Below are 23481 nucleotides of genomic sequence, written 5' to 3' on the forward strand. Positions count from 1 at the left end.
CTTTATTTGACTTTTTTATTGGGGGAGAACATTGTGAAAAGGTTCAGGCTGACCTGGAATCATGCAATCATGGCTGTTCTTGAACTGCTGATCCTCCAGCCTCCACCTAATGTTGTAAGATTAATGTATATTCCCAAAACTAGTCTTAAAATACACCTTTATTAAAAGATGCTTCAGAGAAGCTGGCAATAGATTCAGAAAAACTGGTTCTTGGACTAGAAGGTGTAGCACCGTGGTAGAGTAGGGCCTAACATGTGTAAGGCCCTAGGTTCTCTCCCCAGTACTGCACGTAATAATACAATAATTAAGTAGCTCTTCTGAAATTCATGATTTTAAGAAGGTTTTCATTTCTTTGTCACAGTCCTCTCTTTTGTCAGCCCATTATGTTTCTCTCTGGCTGTGTGCTCTGACTGAAGCAAAATAGTGAAATGATTACACACCTCTATATGAAGAAGTGAGACTTTCAGCTGGGCGGTGGTGGCACACGCCAGCACTGGGAGACAGAGGCAGGTGGATCACAGTGAGTTTGAGACCAGCCTGACCAACAAAGTGAGTTCCAGGACAGCCAGAACTGTTATACAGAGAAGAACAGTCTCGAAAAACTTATAAAAAAAAAAGGAAATAAATATGAGACTTTCAGAAAACTATGATCCGAGAACTCAAGCACATACAAGAGCCATGGCTTCTCCATCTTGTGCACCCTTCTGTGGAGTACTCAGTTCTTCATGAGGCCTCACTACATATACAAAATTATCTGTATCAATCATGTTGCATGACAGTAAATATTTTTTAAAAGAGGGTGGATTTTATTCATGGGGCTTTATTCAACTGGGTTGCTCTGTTTTGTTTTTGTTTTTATTAAACAATACTTCAAAGTTCCCAGGCATGAGTGGATATCTGAAAACATGTGAAAGGTCATATGGTTATTTTTACTGTCTTCCTTCTTGTGTGATGGAGAGATACAACTCATACATCTACTCACTCTAGATAGGAGACCCACAACAGACCAAAGTACAGACAGCATCAAAGTCCAGCTTGGTAAACTAATGTACTTTATTGTGATTACTTCCAGAAGCAGAAATGACTCAAAGACAGCTGCATCCCGAAGGCCCACCCCAGCATGAATGGCAGCTCACAAAAGCTGAGAAGTTGGAACACAGCCTGCAGGCTGCTCAACAGACTGGAGAGTGTCCTTCCCAAGTGACTCTGAGCAAAACCTCTTTAGGTTTCAGAGTCTTCATAGCAGCTCAGCTTTTATTGCTTGCTCTGGCAGGGAGGGATCTAGTGAATCTTTTCTGTTTCAGGGACTTCCTGGAGCTATTTTAAGTTGTATACCTTCCTGGCTAAGGAGCTTCCTACAGGATACAATGTTTTAATCTTGGGAAAAACTGTTACACAATAATGTTCCTTACCTGCATTTCATAAATTAATTTTTCCCATAAAGCATTTGATTTAAACACTGGAAGGCACAGCAAGCAGTTACTAATTTAGTTTTCTTAACTATACCACAATCATTTCCCAATTATCTCTTGGAAACGATCCATTTATTCTAATCTAAGATTCAGAAAGCTTTTAAAAATCAATTGACAAAAAGTTAACAATGTAACCCATCCTAAAATTCATTTTAAAAATTTATACACTGTCACCTTCAATGTCTAGCTACTAAAGGAAAAAAAATCCACTTATTGGCTTTCTTTCCCATACCCTACAGTGACCCATTATTGTCATTCTTTAATAAAACTTAAAGTACAACAAAGTGGAGCATAGCAATAACAACACCTGTCACAGTTCCCACCAGAAACCACATCAAGTAAGACCAACCCTATCTCCTTGCAGTTAGTCTTTTCTGCTTGTTCTTTCTCAAGGAAATGCTTTTCATTCCTGACATCTCTGTTTCTTTGCCTTATCTCCACTTCCCAAAATATTAATACTGATTGGGCATGGTTATGCATGTTTACTTTAATCTCACTACTCAGGAGGCAGAGACAAAGGCAGGTAGATCTCTGTGTGTTCCTGGTCAGCAAGGACTATACCTACATATATAGTGAGATTCTGTCCAACAAGAAAAAGAAAACCAACAACAGGGGCCCACTGCATGCATGCTAACTGAAGAGCTTACTCCTTTGGAGCTTTTCTCATTCAGGTCACAGAAGCAATCATGATCCTAATATCCAGTCCTGTTTAACATCTTACTGTCTCTTCCAGACCTGGCCAAGTTAGCCCACACCTCCCTTCTGGAAACTCTCCTCTCTTGACATGTGATGCCAAGTTTTCCAAAATCCCCTCATTTCTGTTTGCTGATCTTGTTCAGTCTAGATCTCAATCTCTTGATCTACCTGACTTTTAAATATTCTCCATTGCTTATCTTCAATTTCCTCTTTTCCCTCCACATTTCCCCAAGAAAGCATTCCCTTTCTCCCGTCTTCAAATGATAAATAACAGAAGGACACCCAGGCCCTAGAAAAGGCCCAAAACTAACCTACACTGGTATAAGTCGAGCAGGGCAAGACATACATGATCTTTTTGAGCTTTTTTCTTCTTATGGGTGCTTATTACACCTGTATATTGTTGGTAAAACTTCATCAAGCTATACACTAAAGATAAATTCATATTTATGTTTGAATTTCATACTCCATGAAGTCACTGTTAAGTGAATAAGCTAAACCTGGACATGGAGCTAAACCAACTCTGTCAAGTGTGGTTTATGACAGTCTTGGTTTCCTTCATTAGCAACATGAAATCAACTATCAGAAGCATCTGCACAACGCTCGAAACGCAAGCACTTTCTGCTTCTAAATAGTACGTCTCTGCCCCATCCCTTCTCAGATCTAGTACCTCCTCCAAGTTCTACATACACAATTTCCCCCAAACTGTTCTATCTTTGGGTCTGAATGAGTGGGCAGAGACGGCTGAACTAACTGGTGTGACTTAGGAGTGTTCAACTGAGGCTAACACAGAACAAATGGTGCACTTCTGTTTTTAATAGATAAAGAAATAGATAATAGGAAGCAGGACTAATGCAATTCCCATCTCACAACATATAAAAATATATACCCAGAGACATTTTTAAGCTAATTTTAAATGCTACTTTGGAAGAAATGACTTTTGAAGCTCTATTTCCTTAAGATTGTTCTACACAAAGAACTGGGAGGCTTGGTTCCAGAGTTAAAAACATAATCAAAGCCTCAATATTGTGTTGTTTGCTTCCTTTGTCTCCTGAGATCACTGGAGCTTCCACCCTTCCACAGACCTGGGAGGCTTATCTCTAAGGACTGTGCATCACCGAAATTCCTTGACCTCTGGCACCAGAGGAGAGCAGCAGCAGCAGCCCCAAGGCTCCTCCCTGCTAGGCTGACAGTGGCAATGGTCCTTGTCAGAGCACAGCTCCGGGAGGCTGGCCTTTCCAGCGAGCGACCATAGCTCTCCCTCGATTCCGCTAACTGATCTGACTGAAGCACTAAACTCTTTCTAATAGCTGGATTGCCCCCTCCAGGTTTTAATCCTGCACATACCTTCATTCAACACTTTTCAGTATCCCTCTGAGGAAGCCACAGTGCTGGGCCCAACACTAACACAGGAACAGCTAGTCAGCTGTCATTGTCACGGCACCTGCTGTGTTATCAGTTTTCATATGGGTGATATCACTGCTTTAAAAAAACGGCCTCAACATCTTTTAAGTTTCTGGAAAAACTTGCCTATATCCTCCCCATCTTTCTGGCCCTGAATACAATTCACATAACTTACTCAATACAATCTGATTTCAAAATGAATTAGCAAGGTTTCCCCAAAATGAACTGAGTACTGCATATTATGTATATATTTGTGTGTGATGGGTATTTTATGACAGGCATCAAGTTTTTCCATGACAATCTTAAATGAAGGAATAAGAATATCAATCACTAAGTTTAATTCAGGGTTTAAAAAATGTATACTGAAACACTGCAATAATTTCCTATTAACTGCCATTACTTTACATTATCTGATATAATGTAATCATCTCATAATTTTAATCTAGTCATAAGCAACAAAGAGTACATAATGAAAAAAAACAACAAAGGAATTGTTTTTATTCTTTCTAGTAGCCATTTCCAGAGAAATTTTTGGTAATAGACTTTAGTATGGTTGTAATACTTCTGGACCACATGGGTCTTTCCAGAAGCCCTTGTTCAAAAGCAAACAAGTAAACATAGCAGGACGCAAGTTCATTGGGAGAGACTACAGATAAAGAAAACTCATAACTACAGGTGGGTATGTTTTTTCTAGTTGTTATATTTTCCTATTTATTTGTGATTCCAAAGTTTACCAAGAAAAGTCACTTAAACAGAAAATTTGTCAGTGCTACGCAAAGAATGAAGCCTGAGCTCCTAATGAATATCTTCCTTTTTATAAGCATTATATCCAAGATGGTAAGCCTCAGATATCAGCTAAACAATATGAGTCTATCCACCCTTTTAGCAGGTGTAAATTGCTTCTAATCTTCCTTCAACCTCTCCTGTATTTTCTGTTAGTTCCCATTCCAACTAAAAATCATGGCTGTATATCAACAGAACAACCCAAGCATTCTCCTGCTTCCCACCCCAACCCTGTATCACTCACATTCATGTTTTCCCCTCTCCTGGGTCACGCAAAGAAACACACTGAGTAATAATGGTTAAAATGAGTACCACAGTCTGGACACAGTGTGCACAATTCCCTGAGTTTCCTTGGATGGCATTTAAACCTCTCTGAACACTCCATAGTCTGGACACAGGGTGCACAATTTACTGAGTTTCCTCAGATGGCATATAAACCTCTCTGAAATTCAGTCTCCCCGACTTAAAATCAGAAATATATTACTGCATAAGCTGCTGTAGGATTAAACAAGAAGCCAAATACAAATACTGTTGACTCCGTTTACTGAGGCTCCTGGAATATTCTTAAAGACAGAAAGATAGACAGTGGTTGCCAGATGCTGAGAGGAAAGGCGAGCGCGAAGCTATTGTTTCACGGTCACAAAGTTTCAGCTTGGGATGATGAAAAAGTTCTGAAAATGAGGCAGGGGTTGCACAACATGAAGATGATTAATGACACCAAGCGGCATACCAAAACTACTTAAAATGTTAGATTTTATGTTATACATATTTTACTACAGTAAAGGAGAATACTGATCATTTATATTGGAAGAGTTTCTCTTCCTTTTTTAGAGAGGGTATGTGTTATATTTTGATCAAGAAATGTGTCTGCAGGCTTGTGTGTTGAACACTTGGTCAGCAGCTGGTGGCACTGTTTGAGTTACTTTTGAAACCTTAGGAAGTGGAGCCTACTGAAGAAGGAGGTAGTTTGAGTGCACCTTAAAACGTGATACCTAATACCCAAGCCCTCTCCACCCTCCTTGCTTTCCAACCCAAGGTAAGAACCTTCTCCACCTGAGTCTGAGCCTAACTGCAAAGGGTCAAGTAACCCTGGCCTGAGTCCCCTCAAACAATGAATAAAGTTAATCTCCATTCCCCTTAAAAAGCTAACACAGTACGAAGAGGGGAGAGGAGAACTTCTCCTTCCCTACCCCTATTTTAACTTGCCAGAAAACAGACAAATGAATGGGTAAGAGTTCACTGATAAAAACTGCCTTGCCTTCATAAATTAGAAATCTAAAACTTAGCAGATACAGTACACACACCTATGATTCCTAACTTTGAGATGCTAACACAGAAAAGACACTGGATTCAAGTCTAGCCTGAGTCATATGGCAATGCCCTATCTCAGAAAACAAAAACATACAAGGTCAAAGCTACCCTGAATCCTGCATCCAACATTCCATTTACGTAAGAACAGCATTAAAAACTTCAAATAAAAATCAGATTTGTGGGTTTCCGTAGATACTCCACAAATATCACAGGTTGTTTACCAAGGCTATTGGTTACCCTCTAGTAATAGGAGCGGCGGGGCTGCGTTCCCAGCACCCGGGCCGCCTGCTTGGCTAGTTTATGCCCCGAAATAACAACACACAAACTGTATTCATTTAAACACTGCTTGGCCCATTCTCTTCTAGGCTAATTCTCACATATTAATTTAGCCCATTTCTAATCATCTGTGTGTAGCACCCCAAGATGCGCTTACCCGGGGAGATTCTAGCCTAGTCCATCCTGGATCGGAGCTTCATCCCGGGAGCGGGGCATGGTGTCTCTCTCAGGCATCTGCTCCCGAGAGCAGAGCTGTCGAGACTCTGACATCACTTCCTCTTCCTCCCAGCGTCCTGTTCTGCCTACTCCTCCCCCCTATCTTTCAACCAATAAAATGGGCCAAGGCAGTTCCTTTATTAGCCAATGACCTTCCTCCATCAATCTGACAGTAAGACCCTGGTGCTCAACACACCCGACTTCTATCCCAGAGAATGAAGAAGTCAAGCCAGTGCCCACTAGAGTGTCACCCTCCTGCCTAGCATCGTAGTGCCAGCAGCTGAGCAAAGTGATCGCCAGTATTATTCAGCTACAACCCCACAACCACTACACAGCCCTGCCTGCAGGATATACTGACACAACAATGGCACAAAAGCTATAAAGTAACGCAGCACCTTCTGATTGGCCTTAAGACCCATTCCATGAGATGGACCCCACATCTGACCTGCTAAAGTGACCAAAAACTGAGACAATATAGGTCATAGGCTTGGGGAAACACCTGACACTATTACTCTCCTAAAGGTATAGCAATAAAGGTAACTCCTAATGAAATATTGCTATACCCAGGCATCAGTGCATCAGAGAAACTTCTTCTTGGAGTGGATGGTAATTAATATTGAGGCCACAATTTGACAATGTGCACAAAGAAAGAATCTTTGGAGTCGTCAGCTCTCAGTGGTCTGTCTTTATCAAACTCCTCTCCCCAGACTCAGGGATCTATCCAGAAGAGGAGGCAGAGATGGTAGGTGATACCAAAGAAACTGCATCTTCCAGATACAACAGCACTAATACACATAACTCAGAGAGACTGTGGCAGCATGCACAGGACCTGCACAGGTTCAAACCAGACAGAATCCCAGTGTGGAGAAGAGAAAGCACACACAACGTCCCACCACTAACCAAGAAGCTATTTGGAGTTGATACCCACTAGCAAAGAGAAAAATCACTTCTCCAAGAGTATATAACTGGGTATATTTGAACCAAGCTGCAGGGGAAGCCCCATATCCAGGAATGGTTGTCCTATATAAAATAGACTATTTTGTTTTGTATGTGTATACTTTTTGTTTGGTTTTGGTTTTTTTGTCTTACTTTTTTTGGTTTGTTTGTTTAGGGTTTCAAGGTTTTGTTGCTTATGCTTTCTGAGAGAGAGTGAAAGTGGATAGGGAGGTGGGGAGGATCTGGAGGAGTTAAGGGATGAAAAGAGCATGATCAAAATATATATGTAAAAATTATTTTTAAGTAAAATTAAATCAGATTTGTTCATTTAATTCATGACATGGTCCTTTGGGTATTATGTCACTGTATAAAATCATGTTTAGCATACTTTAACAATATGTATTTTTCTTTTAATCAAAGTACTTGTAACTCACATCTTAAATAAACTCATAACTAACATCTAATCTATGATACTCTAATGAATCAAATTGATAGCTGAACCTTCATTCATCTCCCAATCAAAGGGCCAGGTAACTTCTAGTGAAAGGAAGCAAACATTCAAATTATGGCTCAGATTGTGCATGCTAGTTAAAAAATAAAAATATATCTTTTTAAATGTGGCTTAGCTCTGCCACACATTACTTGTATTATCCTAGTTAAACTAATTTTTATTTATAAACCTTGACAATCAATGGAGATTTTTTAAAGTATATTAGAATACTTGAAAAATATGAAACACAACTTTACTTATATTAAATATTTATTGCATAGGTTGTCAAACTTTCTATGAAAATATTTACACATATTCATTTTATATATAGGTAATATTCCCAGCTCTGAAATTCAGAAAAAGACTACTTTAAACCTACATGTTTTTAATCTTTAGAAATTATATAATTCTAGTATCAAACACTGAAAGTACTGGGGAGAATATGAGCTAGATATAATGACACATTAGTGGTATATAAGAAATTGACTGCATTTTTATGTCACAAATATAATAAACCCAAGCACTGTACTAAGCAAGCAGTGGAAATGCATTAATGAACAAGTCATCTTGTCCTCGTGTCCAATATAACTGAGAAATAAGACAGCAAACCAAACAGAAGACATATAATTAATTTTGAAGCAAAAATGGTCAATGAGGGTTATTAGAAAATCATCCAAACTTATGTGGAAGATTAGAAGTAAGAGTTCCAACTATACCATCTGTTGTTAATCCAACAGCTCTAAGAGTTCATTAACCTATGTCTTTTTGTGTATGTGTGATGGTTTATGTGTACATGGTGGGGTGTGTGTGCTGTGTGTGCTATGTGTGTAAATGTGGCAGCTGGAGAACGAACTCAGTGCCTTTCCTCAGGAGGCGCTGTCTACCTTGTTTTGAGGCATGGTTACTGACTGTAGGCTAGGCGGGTTGGCCAGAGAGATCAAAGATCTGAGTGTCTCTGCCTCTCAGCAGGGGGCTATAAGCACATCACCAAAGCCTACTTTTTTCCATGAGTACTGGGGACATGACTTGGGGCCCCGCATTACACGGTAAGGACTTCAGACTGAGCTCTTTCCTCTCAGCAGCATCATTATAAAAGCTTTACTGTTCTCCTAGGAACAACTCTACCCCCAGGGCTTAGAGATCCTCACCCTACCACCTAGGAAGGCTGCATACCAACTGGATTCACACCCTGGCTCCTCAGCAATAACAGAAAATCAGATAAGTGCACTTTTTACCCCTACCTTCCCTCCTGTTTTACACGTCGCTGAACAATTATCCAGAGATATTTCCTTAATGATAGTTCAGACCTGCCTGAAAACCCCCTGCCCTCACTGTTCCTTTTAGTATTAATTACTCAGGTCTCTGTCTAAATGTCTTCTTCTCCAAGAAGCTTCCTCTGTGGCTGCCTAATCTAATACAGCTTTCCGGTCATTCTCTATTACCACCCCATATTTTATTACTTTTATGGCCAATATAACTGTCCAAAAATTGCCTACTACATTTGTTTATTTACTTATTAGTACACATTACTGCAACAAACATCAAGCGTCCGTGAGAGCAAGCCTCATTTTATCCTCTCCATCAGCCTGAGTCCTCCCTGCTGTCTAGGCCGTCAGGGAGAAAGCAGGGATGTTTCTAGCTCAGAGTGAATAATGACTGGTTTTAAGCCAGTTACGGCAAGACTATTTGTCAGCAACTGGTTTCTGGTAAGGCACTACAGAGCCTCCCAATTCACGAAGGTGTTTCCTTCATTCTCGATGAAACATACAGGAAAAATCTTACCTTCTCCCGTCTTTCACTTTTTATAAGAAGTAATGCTGGGCACCTATGACAAACCTGTTACAACCATGACAGAAACACTAGAGGGAAGGCAGAGAAGTTGATCCTCAACTGTCGTGTTCTTGATTTACTCAACCAACTCTGAAGGACTACTTCAGATGCTGTGGGAGAGGGGGCTAATTTTTAAGCCAGATTAATTAAGCCATGTTCTATGCCATTTTGATACTTAGAGCCAAAGACATTGTAAACTGTTAAATTTCTTTTGTTTCATTAAGAGGTACCACAAACCCTATGGGATTTTCAGAAGGGTAAATGAAGTAATATAAGGGCCAAATGCGAGCAAAATACTCAAATAAGAGGACTGCAGTTTTTGTTACTATTAAGCAGCAGCTTCCTAAGACAAAACTGCAAATGGTCTGTATTACGGTTTTGCAGAAAACACTTTTTTATGTAAGATAACGTGCTACACAGTAATTCATTTATTTAGACTTGGACGATCCATAAAGTAGCTTTTGGGTTTTTTAATCTCAGATTTGAAGTAGGTAAAGTAGATAACAGGCAGGAATCAGGTCACTTAAAAAGCGGCCTTGAGCTTCAGAGGCCACCCTTTCTGGGCGCCAACTCTTGAACTTAAATGGACAACTTTCATATGCTAGTCTTCCCTTTCTTCACAAATATTTCATTTGTACTTTAATGTGACTTGATTTTTACAATGAATTAAAATTAAAATGTAATAGTAATTAAAACTACACTCTTAAATAACCACTGGTATAAAAACATTTAAAATTAGGAAAACAGTGCCATGTTTCAGTTTCTACAGTTTAGACAATGCTGAACTCTTTCTTATAGCATGTCTATAAAGTAAAAATGATAGACTACCAAAATAATCCCTTGTCCGGATCATTGGTTCAAGCTCACTGTAACTCAATTGATGTAAAATGTCATAATGGCTCCTCACTGGATGGTGGACTCCTCAATGAAATACAATCATCAGAGTTCTTACGGTAAAATACGAGTTCTATCATTACCAGAAAATGATACCAACTCATGTCTGTTTTTAAAAGGTGAAAAAGGGGCTAGGAAGATGAAATACAGATGACACAGGAACAGGCAGGTGATGAACAGGTGATGTCCCCGCACTCCATCAGGACTGCCTCGACCCGTTCAGAAAAATGTCTGCTCTTGTGCCTATCTGAAAATATGAATACCTCCACTACTGAGAATCCTCTAGCCATTAACTTACTCTGACCAAAATACTACTCATCCATCAAGGCCAACACCAAATCTAAAACCTTCCTGGAAAAACTCTCTTCTTGCTTTTGTGACCCACGGTGCTGGCTTTGCAGGGTCCTCACACAACTCCTCAGACTGACAGCTGGGGAAGACAGAAGAGCTGCTAAGAGACCATGGAGGCCGCCATCTTTACCCTGCCTACCTTTTAGTGTATATGCAGTTTACGTGCAACAGTCAAGAGGCTCTCCATCATGCAATTAAGTAACATGTTTTATACAAATAGCCATTATGCATACAAAAATACATACAAAATCTGATAAGCACTCTTAAAATGTGAGTATTTTCCATTAATTTTATCGGAAAATTATCTTCCAAAATTAACAAATACATATAATTCCATTAATCAAAAGTTTTAAGTAGATTTTAAAAAAAAAATATGGCCTTGATAAATTTAAATGCTTGGCATATGTTTACCAAGGGTTAACTGCCAATAAACAATGTCACCAGCACACAAATACTTAATGACTTTCTCACAATGGTATCAAAGCAACATGTCACAGTAGTAGAGAACATCCCAATGTATGCCAAAACACAACTGTAACTATGCACGCCTTCAAACTGCATTGCCTCAAAACAGTTTTACAGGTCTCAAGTTGGTCCTGATCCTCTGTTCCAACACTGATACACGGTTATGATCTCCATGCTTCTAAAAAGGAAGACTCTCAATTCAAATTACACTTGGAACTGTAAACTACAGGGGTGTACTCGAAACCAGCCTACGCCTGGGCATCCAGTCCCTGTTCCAGAACGTGGTTTACTTTTAAACAACTCAAGTCTGTCTTCCAGTAGCAATCAGAGATGTAAGCCACGTCTGGTGCACCACGATAGACTAAAATTTAATGATCTTTCTCTTCATCCTGAATTGGTTTTATGGGCAAAGTGGCTTTGCAAGTATGAAAATAATCTTTTTACATTTTTAAATAGCTCCCAAAGTATACAGTATTTATAATACCATCCCTAAGAATAATAAATCTCTGCATAAAATACTAAAATTTGTCAGACATGGTGGAACACGTCTTTAATCCCATCACTTGGGATGTAGAGGCAAGGGAATCTCTTAAGTTTGACGTTAGCCTGATCTACCCAGCAAGTTCCAGGCCAGCCAAAGTTAATAGGAGATCTTGTAACTGACTTTCAACTTCTTTCTTAAGGGTCATTCCTTTCAAAATCAGGGTAGCAGGGGGAGGGGGATTTTTATTCTTTTCCTAAAATAAAAGCCATCAATCAAAAGAAAAACTTCTCCAAGCTAAGATGACATTTCAAATCCAAATTGGTGAATATTTTAGAGAAAACATCCTGGAAATTGAGAAAAGAGGCAGTATCTCTTGTTCCCATGAAGACCTCTCATTGGCCCTAGAAACCCTGTGGGCTGGGATGTCACCAGTGGAGGTCGTGTGCTTTGCCTATACAAGGCCTAAATTCGACTCCCAGTCTCCCTCCCCAAAACACATAAACTAAAAATCTTTAGTTGTGTATCAACTGCTCATCAAACAAGTTTCTAAAGAGATCTGTATTAGTTCACCTACCTAATTTTCTTCAGGAAAAAAAAAAAGACAACAACAACTTGCAATTTTTGTTTGGTGGGAATGCTTTAATGATGAAAGAGAGAACAAGGTGACAGGCAGCAGGTACTAGGCCTAAAACTCAAACTCAGTAGCACGTAAATGGTTTTCAGGTTGTAGCCACTTAAAAGGAGGCACATAGGAAGTGGTGTTCAGAACTGTCAACTATAAAAGCGAGTCTCTAAACAAAGTTATTTTAAGTGTCTCATGTTATAATTTAATTTCTAAGTCTAATGACTACTTTGCAAATGCACTGTTTACTATGGCCTCCCATGCTCATCTTCAATTCCCTGCAAGTTCTTCTTGCAGTATCGTAACATGATGGTAACAAAGTAGGAGCTGAGGATGTAGCTCAGTTGGCATATTGCCTGCCTAGCCCTGGTTCAATCCCACAGAAAAATAAGTGTGGTAGGACACACCTATAATTCCAGTACTTGCGAGGAGGAGGCAGGAGGGTGAGAAGTTCAAGGTCAACCTGAACTTCTAGGGATTTTGAAGGTAAGGAATTTGAGGCTAGTCTGGGCTACATGAGCCCCTACCTCAAAAAGCAACAACAAAAAAAACTTGTATCAGTATTCATAGGCTCATCACTAGTTCCTTGGTAGTGTGGTTTAAAGTTAAACACATCTCATATAGAAACTGCTCACAACTGTTGTATGTAATTTAAAATTGTTAATGATCAAACAAAATTTCTAGAAAGAAAATCTGAAGGAAAAAAGATTCTTCTTTACTTAGGTCTCCAACTTCCATCCCTAAATTTCCTGTGTCTTCTCCCAGACCACATGCACATTTGCAACCTGACAATGTGGAAGCTGTAGGAACAAGGGTGCAGCAATGGTTAAGAGTGCGTAGCTGACCAAATCTCGATTCTGTCCTAGCTGATTATGTAACTCTGTTTCCTAAATCGGAGACAGCCTCCCAGACAGTGAAGGTAACCTGGTCACTGAATGTGTGCCTTTCAGTTTCAATAACTAGTGCCAAAGTTGGAGGAATCTTTGTTCCAAACACAGCTTTCCGATTTTTTTAATAACCTTACCCCTGGGTAGTTACTTAATCAGATAGGGATTCTGTCTTGTTTTGTCAGCGGAGGAGGGAAAAGCAACCTATACATCAGAATTACTGGCAGAACGAGAAGAAATGCGAACGAAGAGAAAATAAACATGAAACTCTTAACACAGTGATGGCACACACAATGGCAAAAAGCAACAGTTATTACTGTATTCTTGTTTGGGGATATTCTTGAAATAAAACTAGGCTAATAGAATATGGAAGTCAACCTTGTGTGTCCTTACGTGAAACTCTTCCCACTGGAAGGATTCCTGTGAGTCTGACAAGAAGTTGGTACTTGAGTATTCGATGGCTGGGTTCTTAACGTCAAAGACAGCTTAGAGAAGAAATTAAAAACTACTGTCCCTTACTCAAAAGAAACATACATTACAGGGAAAGTTAAATATAAATAACTAATTACATAATTATTTAATTATCATTTTGGTCAGTGCTATAAGGAAAGTACTAAAGCCACTGGCAATAATCTAACAGGGTCAGAATTAAAATTTCTATATAAACATCCCACCTTCCTCCGGGGCGGCTCAATCAATTAAATCTATTGCAAACCTTTGAGTAGGCTTGACCCGTTTGTTTGGTAAAACAACAAAATACACAATTAATCTGACTGTAGCCAATTTTCTGATCAAAACTAAAAAACAAAATTTTAGAAACTGTGCAAGCCACAAATTATTTTCAAGTACTTCATATAGTGGCTTGTTACTGCAAGAGAAAGCAAAGACTTGATACAGGTAAGTGCTTATCAGCTCTCCACTATGAAGCTGTGTGAGAAAACATAACTCTTAATTATAAAGCTAGTATGTTTACTTCATGTTTGCCATTATTCACAACTCATTTTCAGGATAGTTTTATAAAAAATGCACTCATTCTTATTACTGAAATACAAATTATTTGTGATTTTTAAGAATGGAACAGTCTTAAGTTGCTTACTAGATAATTCTTTATCCCTCAATTACCTCTTAAAATCTACCACTTTTAAAAATTAAAAATAAAAGTCTACTGCCATTCCTTTAATGACAGCTTCAAGTTTCCTATCTTCTGAAATCAGTAAACACAGAGACAATAGTGATTAGATCAACTCTCCCATTAAAATATTTATTCTGTAAGAATGGTATATTCTTCAGTGTTTGTCTTATATCTGCTAAAAATTGTCGCAGAAAAACGATGAACCCAGAACAGCCACTGTCAATTCTCCAAAGGGGGCCTTTTCAGCTAACTAGTACATAAGCAAAGACAGTTACGAATTCCTATTGCCAATTGTAATAAATGGAAGAAATATATTTAAATCAAACAGCACCATCTAGCAGAGCCCTTATTACTTTGCTCCTAAGTAATGTTGATGTTACTTGTTCGGCTTGACGATCTGAGAGCAAGAGTGGCAATAGCTTGTTTTTCTGACAGAATCACAGAATTGACACCGGGAAAGACTGAACATACCCAGTCTAACTTCCTCGTTGTCTCAGCACTAAACAATTTTATTCTTGTTTTTTTTTTAATTCATGAGACTATAGAATCAACTCAGCTGATTATCAGCCATTCCTGGGAGTCCAGCTAAATCCCAAATTATTTTAATACCAAATTTAATAGCAACCCCCCGATAAGATTTTGTTTTCAATACATCACAATTCCTCCACTCCCCATAATGTGAAATCCAGGTACTTTACAATCAAAGCATCCTCCTTCAGATGTTTGTATCAGATATAGTACAGCCACAGAAATGATTAATAAGCACAAACTAGTATTTTAGAACTCCAAGTCCAGTAAACTGGCAATAATTCTACGTATTTTATATATTCCTTGTCACGGCAAGATCTTAAAAATAGCAGGGGTGGAGGGAGCAATAGCATCTCTCCATTAATTTTTTGTTGTTGTGTTTTGTTTTCCTACATCAAGGCCTGCCACCTCTAAATCCTATGGGAATTATGTGTGTTGCTGCCAACACGAAGATTAGAAAATGTTCCCATCCCTAGGGCACAACAAACTTTCAAGGGTAAGACTAACTGCCTAAAGCAAGGAGGGAAACTCGGTAGCCTACACATTAGATTTTTATTTGTGAAGCTATTTTTGTATGTCAGGGACCCAAAGTACCTCCGAGAAGGGCTCTTGCTTTCCTCCAGCCTGAAGCCCCTCAATAAGACGGTGTATTCAATGACAAGGATAAGCCTGACCCTGAGAGCAGACCCACTTACAGGGAATCAGTCTGAACATCTGCACATAGGAAAAGGGGGGAGGGCTCTTCCTCAGTGTCACAGTCACTATACGCTCTCATTTTAGTAACAACCAAATCGCCGTTACAAGTACACAAGAATAGCAGCCAACAAGCCTGCTTCGCAGCGTGCCGCGACCGTGGCATCCCGGCTCTCCCGCGTCCTCCCGGCTCCCACCGAAGTTCCCACCTGTATCTCCCACGACCCAGCCAAGCGGCTCGCGCCCAGCATCTCTGCCGCAGCCCCCTTTCCGCCCCGCGCCGCGTCCACGCCGCGGACAGCCCTCCTCGCGGCGGCGCCGCCACGGCCCACGGGACCTGCCCTCCGCGCCCGCGGCCACCGCCCCCGGGGACACAGCAAGTCTCAAAAAAGTTCTGGGGCCGCCGCAGAGCCGGTGTGCCGCGAGAGGCAGGAGCGCCAAGCTCCTGCGGCCGACCCCGCGCGGGCCGGCACACTTTCTCCCTCCGGGAACTCGGCGCCCCCACTCGCAAACTTCCCTCGCCGCCCCGCTCGCCCGCCCGCCCGCCCCGCCGGCCTGCGCCGGGAGAACCCGCGGACACGCGTCCCCCAGCCCGCCCGGCCCACGCCCGCACTTGCCCTCCGCGCCCCGCGGGGCCCCGCTTCCGCCCTCCGCGCGCCCGGCCCGCCGCCCTCTCCTCGCCCCACGCTCGGGGGGCCCACCGCCGGACCCCGACACCCCGTGCCCCCCGCCCCAGCCCGCCGCGCGCAGCGGCCCGGCCGTCCTGGACCGCAGCTCCAAAGTTACTTTGCGAGGAGGTGAAGCCGCGGGTGGTTCCCCTCAGCCACCCAAAACAAGTTTCCATCCCCGCCGCCGCCCCCCGTCACGCGCGTCCCTCCCGCCGCCCGCGGCCACCCGCCGGGGGCTCCCCGTGGAGGCGGCCGCTCCCCCGAGCCGCGCGCCCCCGCCCCGCGCCTCCCCCTGCCACCCCCCCACCCCCCCGGGCTCCCCCCTTCTCCCCGGCGGGGCGGCCGTGTGGCTGGGGCTCCCGGAGAGTGCGAGTGCGTGCGCGAGTGTGCGCGCGTGCGAAGGCGGAGGTGGCTGCGGCGCGGAGACACTCACTTCTCCCGGGCCTGGCTGTCGGACGGGACGGCGCTGCTGTTACTCTTGCCTTTGCCGTACATGCTTGTGCCGAGAGCAGCTCCCACTGTCACGCACCTGTCAACCCATCACAGCCTCCCCGGGAACAGCCCCGTCCCCATGGCGACCCACGCAGCCACCCCCACCATTGGCCGCCCCACGCCAGAGCTCCGCCCTCCTCGCCCTGGCAACGCGCGAGACTGACAGGCCTCCCCCTCCCTCCGGCCTGCCGGAGCGCGCGGCGGCGGCTGGGCCTTCGCGGCAGTCTCCTCCCTCCTTCCCTCCCTCGCCGGCTCCCGCCCTCCCTCCTTCCCTCTCCGCCGCGCTCCCCCCCCCCCCTCCCCGCTCTCCTTCCCCCTCCCCCTCCGAACCCGGGCGCTAGGGGGGAATTAGAAACTGCTCTAGAAGGATTTTAAACAACTGGCTGTTCCCTCCGCCGCCGCCCCGCCCCCCGCACCGCCCGCGCCCGGCTCCTCACTGGAGAGAAGGCGCGGGGAGGAGGGGAAAGTGCGGCCTGGAGTGCCTGGCAGCGACTGCGGAACGGGAGTCGCCGCGGCCCCAGACTTCGGGGCGCCCGGCGGGTCCACAGACAGACCCGACCCACGGCCCCAGTCCCGGGGGGGGGGGGGGAGGAGGGGGGAGCCCTCCAGGCTCCTCTCCCTCTTCTCTCCGGCCTGGCACCCCGCGCCGGTATCCCAGATCGATCCCAGCGCTACTCTCTGGGGTGTCGCCCCAGCCCCGCTCCCGGAGGGCAAGCAGGCCGGGGGCGCCCGCTCTGAACCCTCGACCTTGTGGCTGAGGGACTGGGCGACTCTCCTCTCCCGGGGAGGAACTGTACCCCCCTCCCGGGGCGCCCGCCCAGGCGGTGTCGCCGGCTCTGAGGCCGAGCCCTACGTCCCCAGGGAGCCCTGCCTGGTGTCAGCCTCCTTCCTAAGAGGGGAGCACACTCCCAAAGAGGCCAAGTGACCGACTCCTGGGACCACAGGGGCCCACGCGTGGCCTTGACCCCTTCCTCGTCAGTACTGCGCACAGGTCTGCAGCAGAGCCGGGGCCCAGGCAGTCTCTACTCGGCGTGTCTTACTAGTTTGGGTGGGCAATGTCATTTCAGTTTGACCCCTGGACTGGAAAGAACCAGAGAAGGCCCTAGAAAACATCCCTGTACTAGCCGGGCCGAATAGGCCGTAGAGCTCGAGGTGTGCAAAGCGGTGCCCGAGCTGAAAACTCCCCGAGAATATTTTTGGATCCAAGTCCCTAATCTCATGTCAGTAAATGCGCAAAAGTTTCTCAAGACACACGCAACCTGGTTTCTGATAGACTCCATCCTTTATTTTGTCGGAGATCCTTGGCAGTAAAATCAGATAGGGTGGAAATCGGGTTGGGAGAAAAGATGAGCTTCAAATGGGAGGTGACAGGGCAAGAGCGGTGCCATTGGGGTAAGACAGGAAAACCTCAGAAAAGAATGAATAGAAGAGGAGGGACGGTTGTGCTAAGGGAAAAGAAATAGCATTCAAATGAGGAAGCATACCTTTATTGCTCAGCTTTAAGCATTTAGCAGTAGGATCATAAAAATGCATATGGAGATGCGGAGATGGATGGAAAGGAAAGAAATGGAGTTTGTGAGCTCTGATAGCGGGTGACGAATAAAACAGAAGGTTAAGGAAGGGCAGTTGGTGGGAAAGAAGGAGAGAATCAAAATGGGTTGGCAACCAGACATCAATCAAAGACTGGGGGGGGGGGGGGGATGAAGACGACGGACTTCCACCCCTGTAAGGAAAAGAAATGGGGAAATAAACTATAAAAGGAGAAAGATTATTTTAAAAAAAAGTTTAATGGAGAAGACATGACCATGATAAAAAAATAACAGAGGGCAGACATGGTTTTTAAAAATATGCATTTCTATAGAACAGACAATAATAAAGCCAAGAAAAGAAGGAATATAAAGAAAATATAAAAGGTGATATTGACTTAACTAGATTAATTCCAAAGAGAAATAATTTGCCATTTCAAACTCTTAAAATTTCCCTTTCTGTTTCAAATGACCCACAGTGGTGACTTAGCTCCGGCTCGCATCTTCTCCCTTCTGGTTCTAATAACCTACAGCGATTTGGTGCTTGGAACATTACACTCATGGACTGTGAAGAACTGGAAGAAGTGAGACTGGGCCAGCTAGCAACCCTCCTCTCTTCCAAAAAACTTGATCAAAATGCTCAAATGTGTATAAAGTTGATACCATTTACAAACTCTACCTCCAAGCCTAGCCTTGTAGAATCATTATCCAATGATTTAGCCCAGAAAATGTTTACTATCTCAAGGTTCCATCACCCATGTAACACCTCTCAGATACTACCAAGAGACCTCTGGCAACTGCTGAACTGGTTTCAAGTCCACAGCTGTGTCAAATGTTTACTCTCAGAGATGGTTAGCCTCACAAGTACCTATATTCCTGGCCTTCCCTCTTCTACTGCGTATCAGTTAGGTTGTTGTGTCAGACTGTAAACCAAGAGCACACCATAGGATGAGAGGCAGCCACCACCCACGTCAAGGATAAAAGTTGGGAGACCATCTTGGCCAAGTGCACTGCTACTTGGTAACTCATCTGGGATACATAGCACACCCTTTTTGCAAAAAAGAGACTGCCTTGCCAGGTAATTTTCCCTTTGCCGAAGGCTTTCTTTGAATGACTCCGTTATTAAACCAAGGGAGAGATTCCCGTGAAAACCAAAAATGGATGTACTATGAAAACAAAAACAAAACAATGAGCTATTATTCTTAAGCTGGTGTTAAGATCCTCTCATCTGTGTTTGTTTGCTTGAAGAATGATCAAATCAACCTTGAGTGGGAGCAAAGCACTCGTGTATTTTAACTAAAATTCATGATTCTTACATAGAACTAGGACTACTTTCTTTAGACGCCCAATCCAAAGCAAGAGTTTTAGGTCGAGGTAGAATATTGCAGATTACCCTTTTCCTGTGAGGCACTCAGTTCTCCTTACTGTGCACTTGACTCTGCCTCCGAGCCAAGAGTCGTTAGTAGGATAACAATGTATGGTCCTGATAACACAGGACCACAAGGAGTTGCAGCTCGCCTTGGTGTGTCCTAAAGGGGAAAAAAATGAAGAAGGAAAATTGGACTTCATCTGATTGGTTTTTACCCAAATTGGTTACATTAGAAAGTCCTGTGGATAATGACATGTTTTCTGATATTTAAAACCTAAGTTGCAGATCTGCACGGTAAGATACAGAATTCATAACAATTTGGTCTTAGTATCTTGGAAGAATAAAATGTTAAAAGGTCTTAGTTCAGAACTCACCAAATTAATACCAGTTACCACCACTACAAGAGTGACAAGAGTGTTAGCATCCAAGAAATGTAAGAGACTTTTATATGTATACGTGCCTATAAATGGTGACCTTGGAGCTTAAGTAATCAAATCAATTATTGTTAAAACCTCCCAGCAGCTACCTGAGCCATCACTGTACTACTCCTCTCTTAATGTTTACACATGTAAATAAAATGCTTCTTTGCCCTTGTTCAAATTATTTTGAGTACAGAGAGTGTTCTTTGCAGCTGTACCTCTTGGGACCAATATTGTAATTAATGAGATTTGAAACACATATTCAAAGCCAATTTTGAGATCCCAGACACAGGGTTGAAGATCCAGTGTCTTGTTCTCAGTTTTTAGAAGAGAAGGAAGAGATTAGAAATTAAAAGCTTCATGATGCACAGAGTATCGTGGTGCACTTTGAAAGATGCTTTTTTTAAACCCGTATTTGTTTGATTAATTTTTAGGAAACCTGTATTTGAATGCTGACCGTTTAGCCACCCACAATGGAGCCTTTCCATTTGAGGAGAACTGTTTAAGCCATATCCTTTATGACAGACCGTCGGTGACAATCATTCGGTCTCTACACATATATCCTATTTTGTTTGGGCACATTTGCACAATTTTCTCTTTCTGAGACTGAATCTTATTCTAGGAAGGAAGCCTTCGTCATTTTAAAACAGGAAACACTGTTTCTACTTTACGCTGACTACATTATATTTCTCTTATACTAATATTTTCTCTAAAACATTAAGGTTAATAATGCCTCCATTTTCACAATGCATAGGATCCTAGGAAGGATTTTCTTGTGTCATATAGAACAAAGAGATGACTTCTTTATGCTTAAATGCAACTGATGATGAATTTAATTATTTGCATCATGTAAAAAAAACTAAGCATGTTGACTTAAAAAAACATTTAACATTTAAAATATTTATTTAGGAAAATGATACTATTTAAACAAAGCAGTTGAAATGGGGGGGGGCTAATTTTTCCAAAAGACAAAGCTGTTCTATTTGTTTTTCATAAAGCTAGTTTCTAAAAATAACTCAATTGTGCTCATATTATTTTCCATCTCAAAACGTTTAATTTGTTCATTAATACTCAATATATCCCGGTAAATCAGCGTTTCATAACCTGCTTTCTAACCTGAGTAAGCTGAGTCCTGACAAAGATATGTTAGCACGGTCCAAGATGCTAAACAAACAAAACTAACTCCAATACAAGAACTCTACGTCCCTGGCCAAGCATTCCCAACCACAAAGCCATGCCCCTTTCTCGTAGAAGTGACTGTTCCACAGAGGAATGTGAGCAGACTCTGAGAAGTTTGTCACTCAAACTACCTTGCAAAAGCTCGCCTCCGGGGCAAAAGACCAGCAGGCGGGATTCTCTAACTATTCAAATGCCTTGGACCAGAGTAAGGAGGGGAGAGAGCAGTTTCCTTACTGTGGGATTCAGTCCTTCAGACAAGAATGAGATAAAAAGGGCTACCAATTAACATTTCACACCCTGATAGTGGTTTAACGTTTCTTAATCTGAGGCAATGGCTGTTGGCTTAACCTATTGCTCTGGGTTTTAAAAATTCCAACTTCCATATGTATAAACACTCATCAATGGGTTTGAAGAGAACAGTTCATATCTACCAACTTCAACAGTTCCATTCTACTAAGCCTGGTTGTTGTTTTTCTAAAATATTTATTTCATTTTTACTTACATGTATGTGTCTGTGTGTGGCTAGGCGTATGCAAGAGCAGATGCTCACAGATGCCAGAGGTATTGGCTCCCCTGGAGTTGGAGTTATAGTAGTTCTTAGCCATCTGACATGGGTACCTGGAACTGACTTTTGTACCCTCTCTAAGAGATTGCTGTCTCTCCAGCCCTTGCCTACTCTTTCTTAACATCAGCAATAATCTGAAATTTGGAATAAAATAATCCTGATAAAAAAAAAACATTGTACATAGCCCAGAGATGAGGGGGAAAAATTTTTAATTAAAACCTGTACTACCGTGCATGGCAATTCTATACACTTTAGCACATTTTGCAAAACAATTTCCAAGAGTTACAGTGTTCACTAACTGAAGTTTGTCGTTAAATGTTGGGAGTTATATACTAAGAAATGCACCAAAGAGTATTCTTGTCTCAACGTTGTTACCGTTTTTGTTTTTGTTTTTTTTTTTAAGTGCATTCCCAAACCTTCACAACAATGTTTTTACCTAGTAAGGTTATTGGCATAGCATGTCTCTGCATACTGGAGCTATCAAAAGTCCTATATCAGTAGGGCTGTTGCTCCACCCTCCAGGCAGTGTGTTCCCTTTTGTTGGAACTGGAACTATGGGAAGGGGAAATGACAAATTTTCTCATGCTCACATTCCCCTTACTTAGCTATAGTTTACAAAAGATCTATTTACCATTGCCTATCTCAAACAACCTTAGCTTGACCGTATATACTTGTCAGAGATACATTTATTTTGGGGCTCTCAGACAAATGTTTGAAGAGCCAGGGGTGTAGCTTCCCTGGTAAAATGCTCACGTGGCATGCAGGAAGCCCTGATTTTGATTCCCAGCACTGCACCAAGCAGGTGCCGTGGCAGACACCCGTCTCTAACCCCAGCACACCCCGGAACTGGAGGCAGGAGCAGCAGTAGCTCAAGGTTGTCTTCAATGACGTAGCCAACTCAAGACCAGACTGGGCTTTGTAGAAGCCTGTCTCAGATTGAAGAAGAGAAAAAGTCTCTGAAAGCAGTTGGGCTGCTTCCTACCTATTCTACGCTCCTGAGAACTTGGGCCTGTTCTGTGATACTGACAGCCACTTTTCAGAATTGTCATGTACCTTTAGGTGGCACAGGTATGGTTTCTTCATCAGACAACTCTTATCATTTCATTATCATCGACTTTTCTGATTCCATGGACCTTTTCTCTTAAACCTAAATTCTTAAGGTTGGGGAGGGGGGTAAAGGTGCTGAAGCATTGATAATAGCAGGGCAAGTCCCTGTGAGCCACTCCCAGATTCTCAGGGTCCTGTTGGCTATGGTTTGAGGAGCCTCGGTTGAGAAAGTTAAGACAGTTAAGAAAGAATACCATACCATCTCAGGGCTCCTCTCACCTCCTACGCTGTCCCACTCCAAAGTCTTAGAGTGGTTGGTTCTTTGAGGAGAAACCTAGCATTCACAGTGGTGAACACTGTTTTAGAGTTTATGATGCTTTATTCTCCCCTGGCTTTTCAGTCTGGTCCTGTTTTCAGAGGTGAGCTGGATAGAGTACACGGTAATAAAGAAAGCCTCTGGTTTAGGGAGAAGTGTGGCCTTCTCTGCAGGGAAGGAAAAACCCAGGTCTGAGTCTTTACCCTGCCATTTTGGAAGCATCCACTCTGTATCTCAACTTCCTCTCTTTGCCTTGCACCCTGCGTCCTTTTAAACCAGATCGGCAGTGTTCAGGGTGGTTTGTCCACAGACCTGTGCCTTTTTAGGACTCACCAGCTCTGTCTTATAGTTGGGTTCTTCTTCAAAGAAGCATTTGTCACTTCTAGCACGAGGAAATATATGCCACATCTCTACCTCAGAAAACGTGGGAAAT

The 23481-nt window shown here is 42.7% G+C and overlaps 1 protein-coding gene across 4 annotated transcripts in view; it reads right to left on the reverse strand.

Moving 5' to 3' along the window:
- Positions 1 to 16736, reverse strand: part of Ssbp2 (single stranded DNA binding protein 2) — a 254278-nt gene extending 237542 nt beyond the window's left edge. For 2 of the 4 annotated variants that reach the window (XM_041663319.1, XM_041663317.1), the window contains exon 1: positions 16569 to 16736. In XM_041663319.1, the coding sequence (XP_041519253.1) occupies positions 16569 to 16630 (62 nt within the window). In that variant the 5' untranslated portion in view covers positions 16631 to 16736. The remainder of the gene's footprint in view (positions 1 to 16568) is intronic. The other 2 variants (XM_041663320.1, XM_041663318.1) reach the window with 1 other exon arrangement.
- Positions 16737 to 23481: the final 6745 nt, after the last annotated feature.

The sequence above is a fragment of the Microtus oregoni genome, unplaced genomic scaffold (assembly GCF_018167655.1).
Source record: "Microtus oregoni isolate MIOR12 unplaced genomic scaffold, Mior012 000014F_ref0000157, whole genome shotgun sequence".
In the NCBI taxonomy this organism is placed as follows: Eukaryota; Metazoa; Chordata; class Mammalia; order Rodentia; family Cricetidae; genus Microtus; species Microtus oregoni.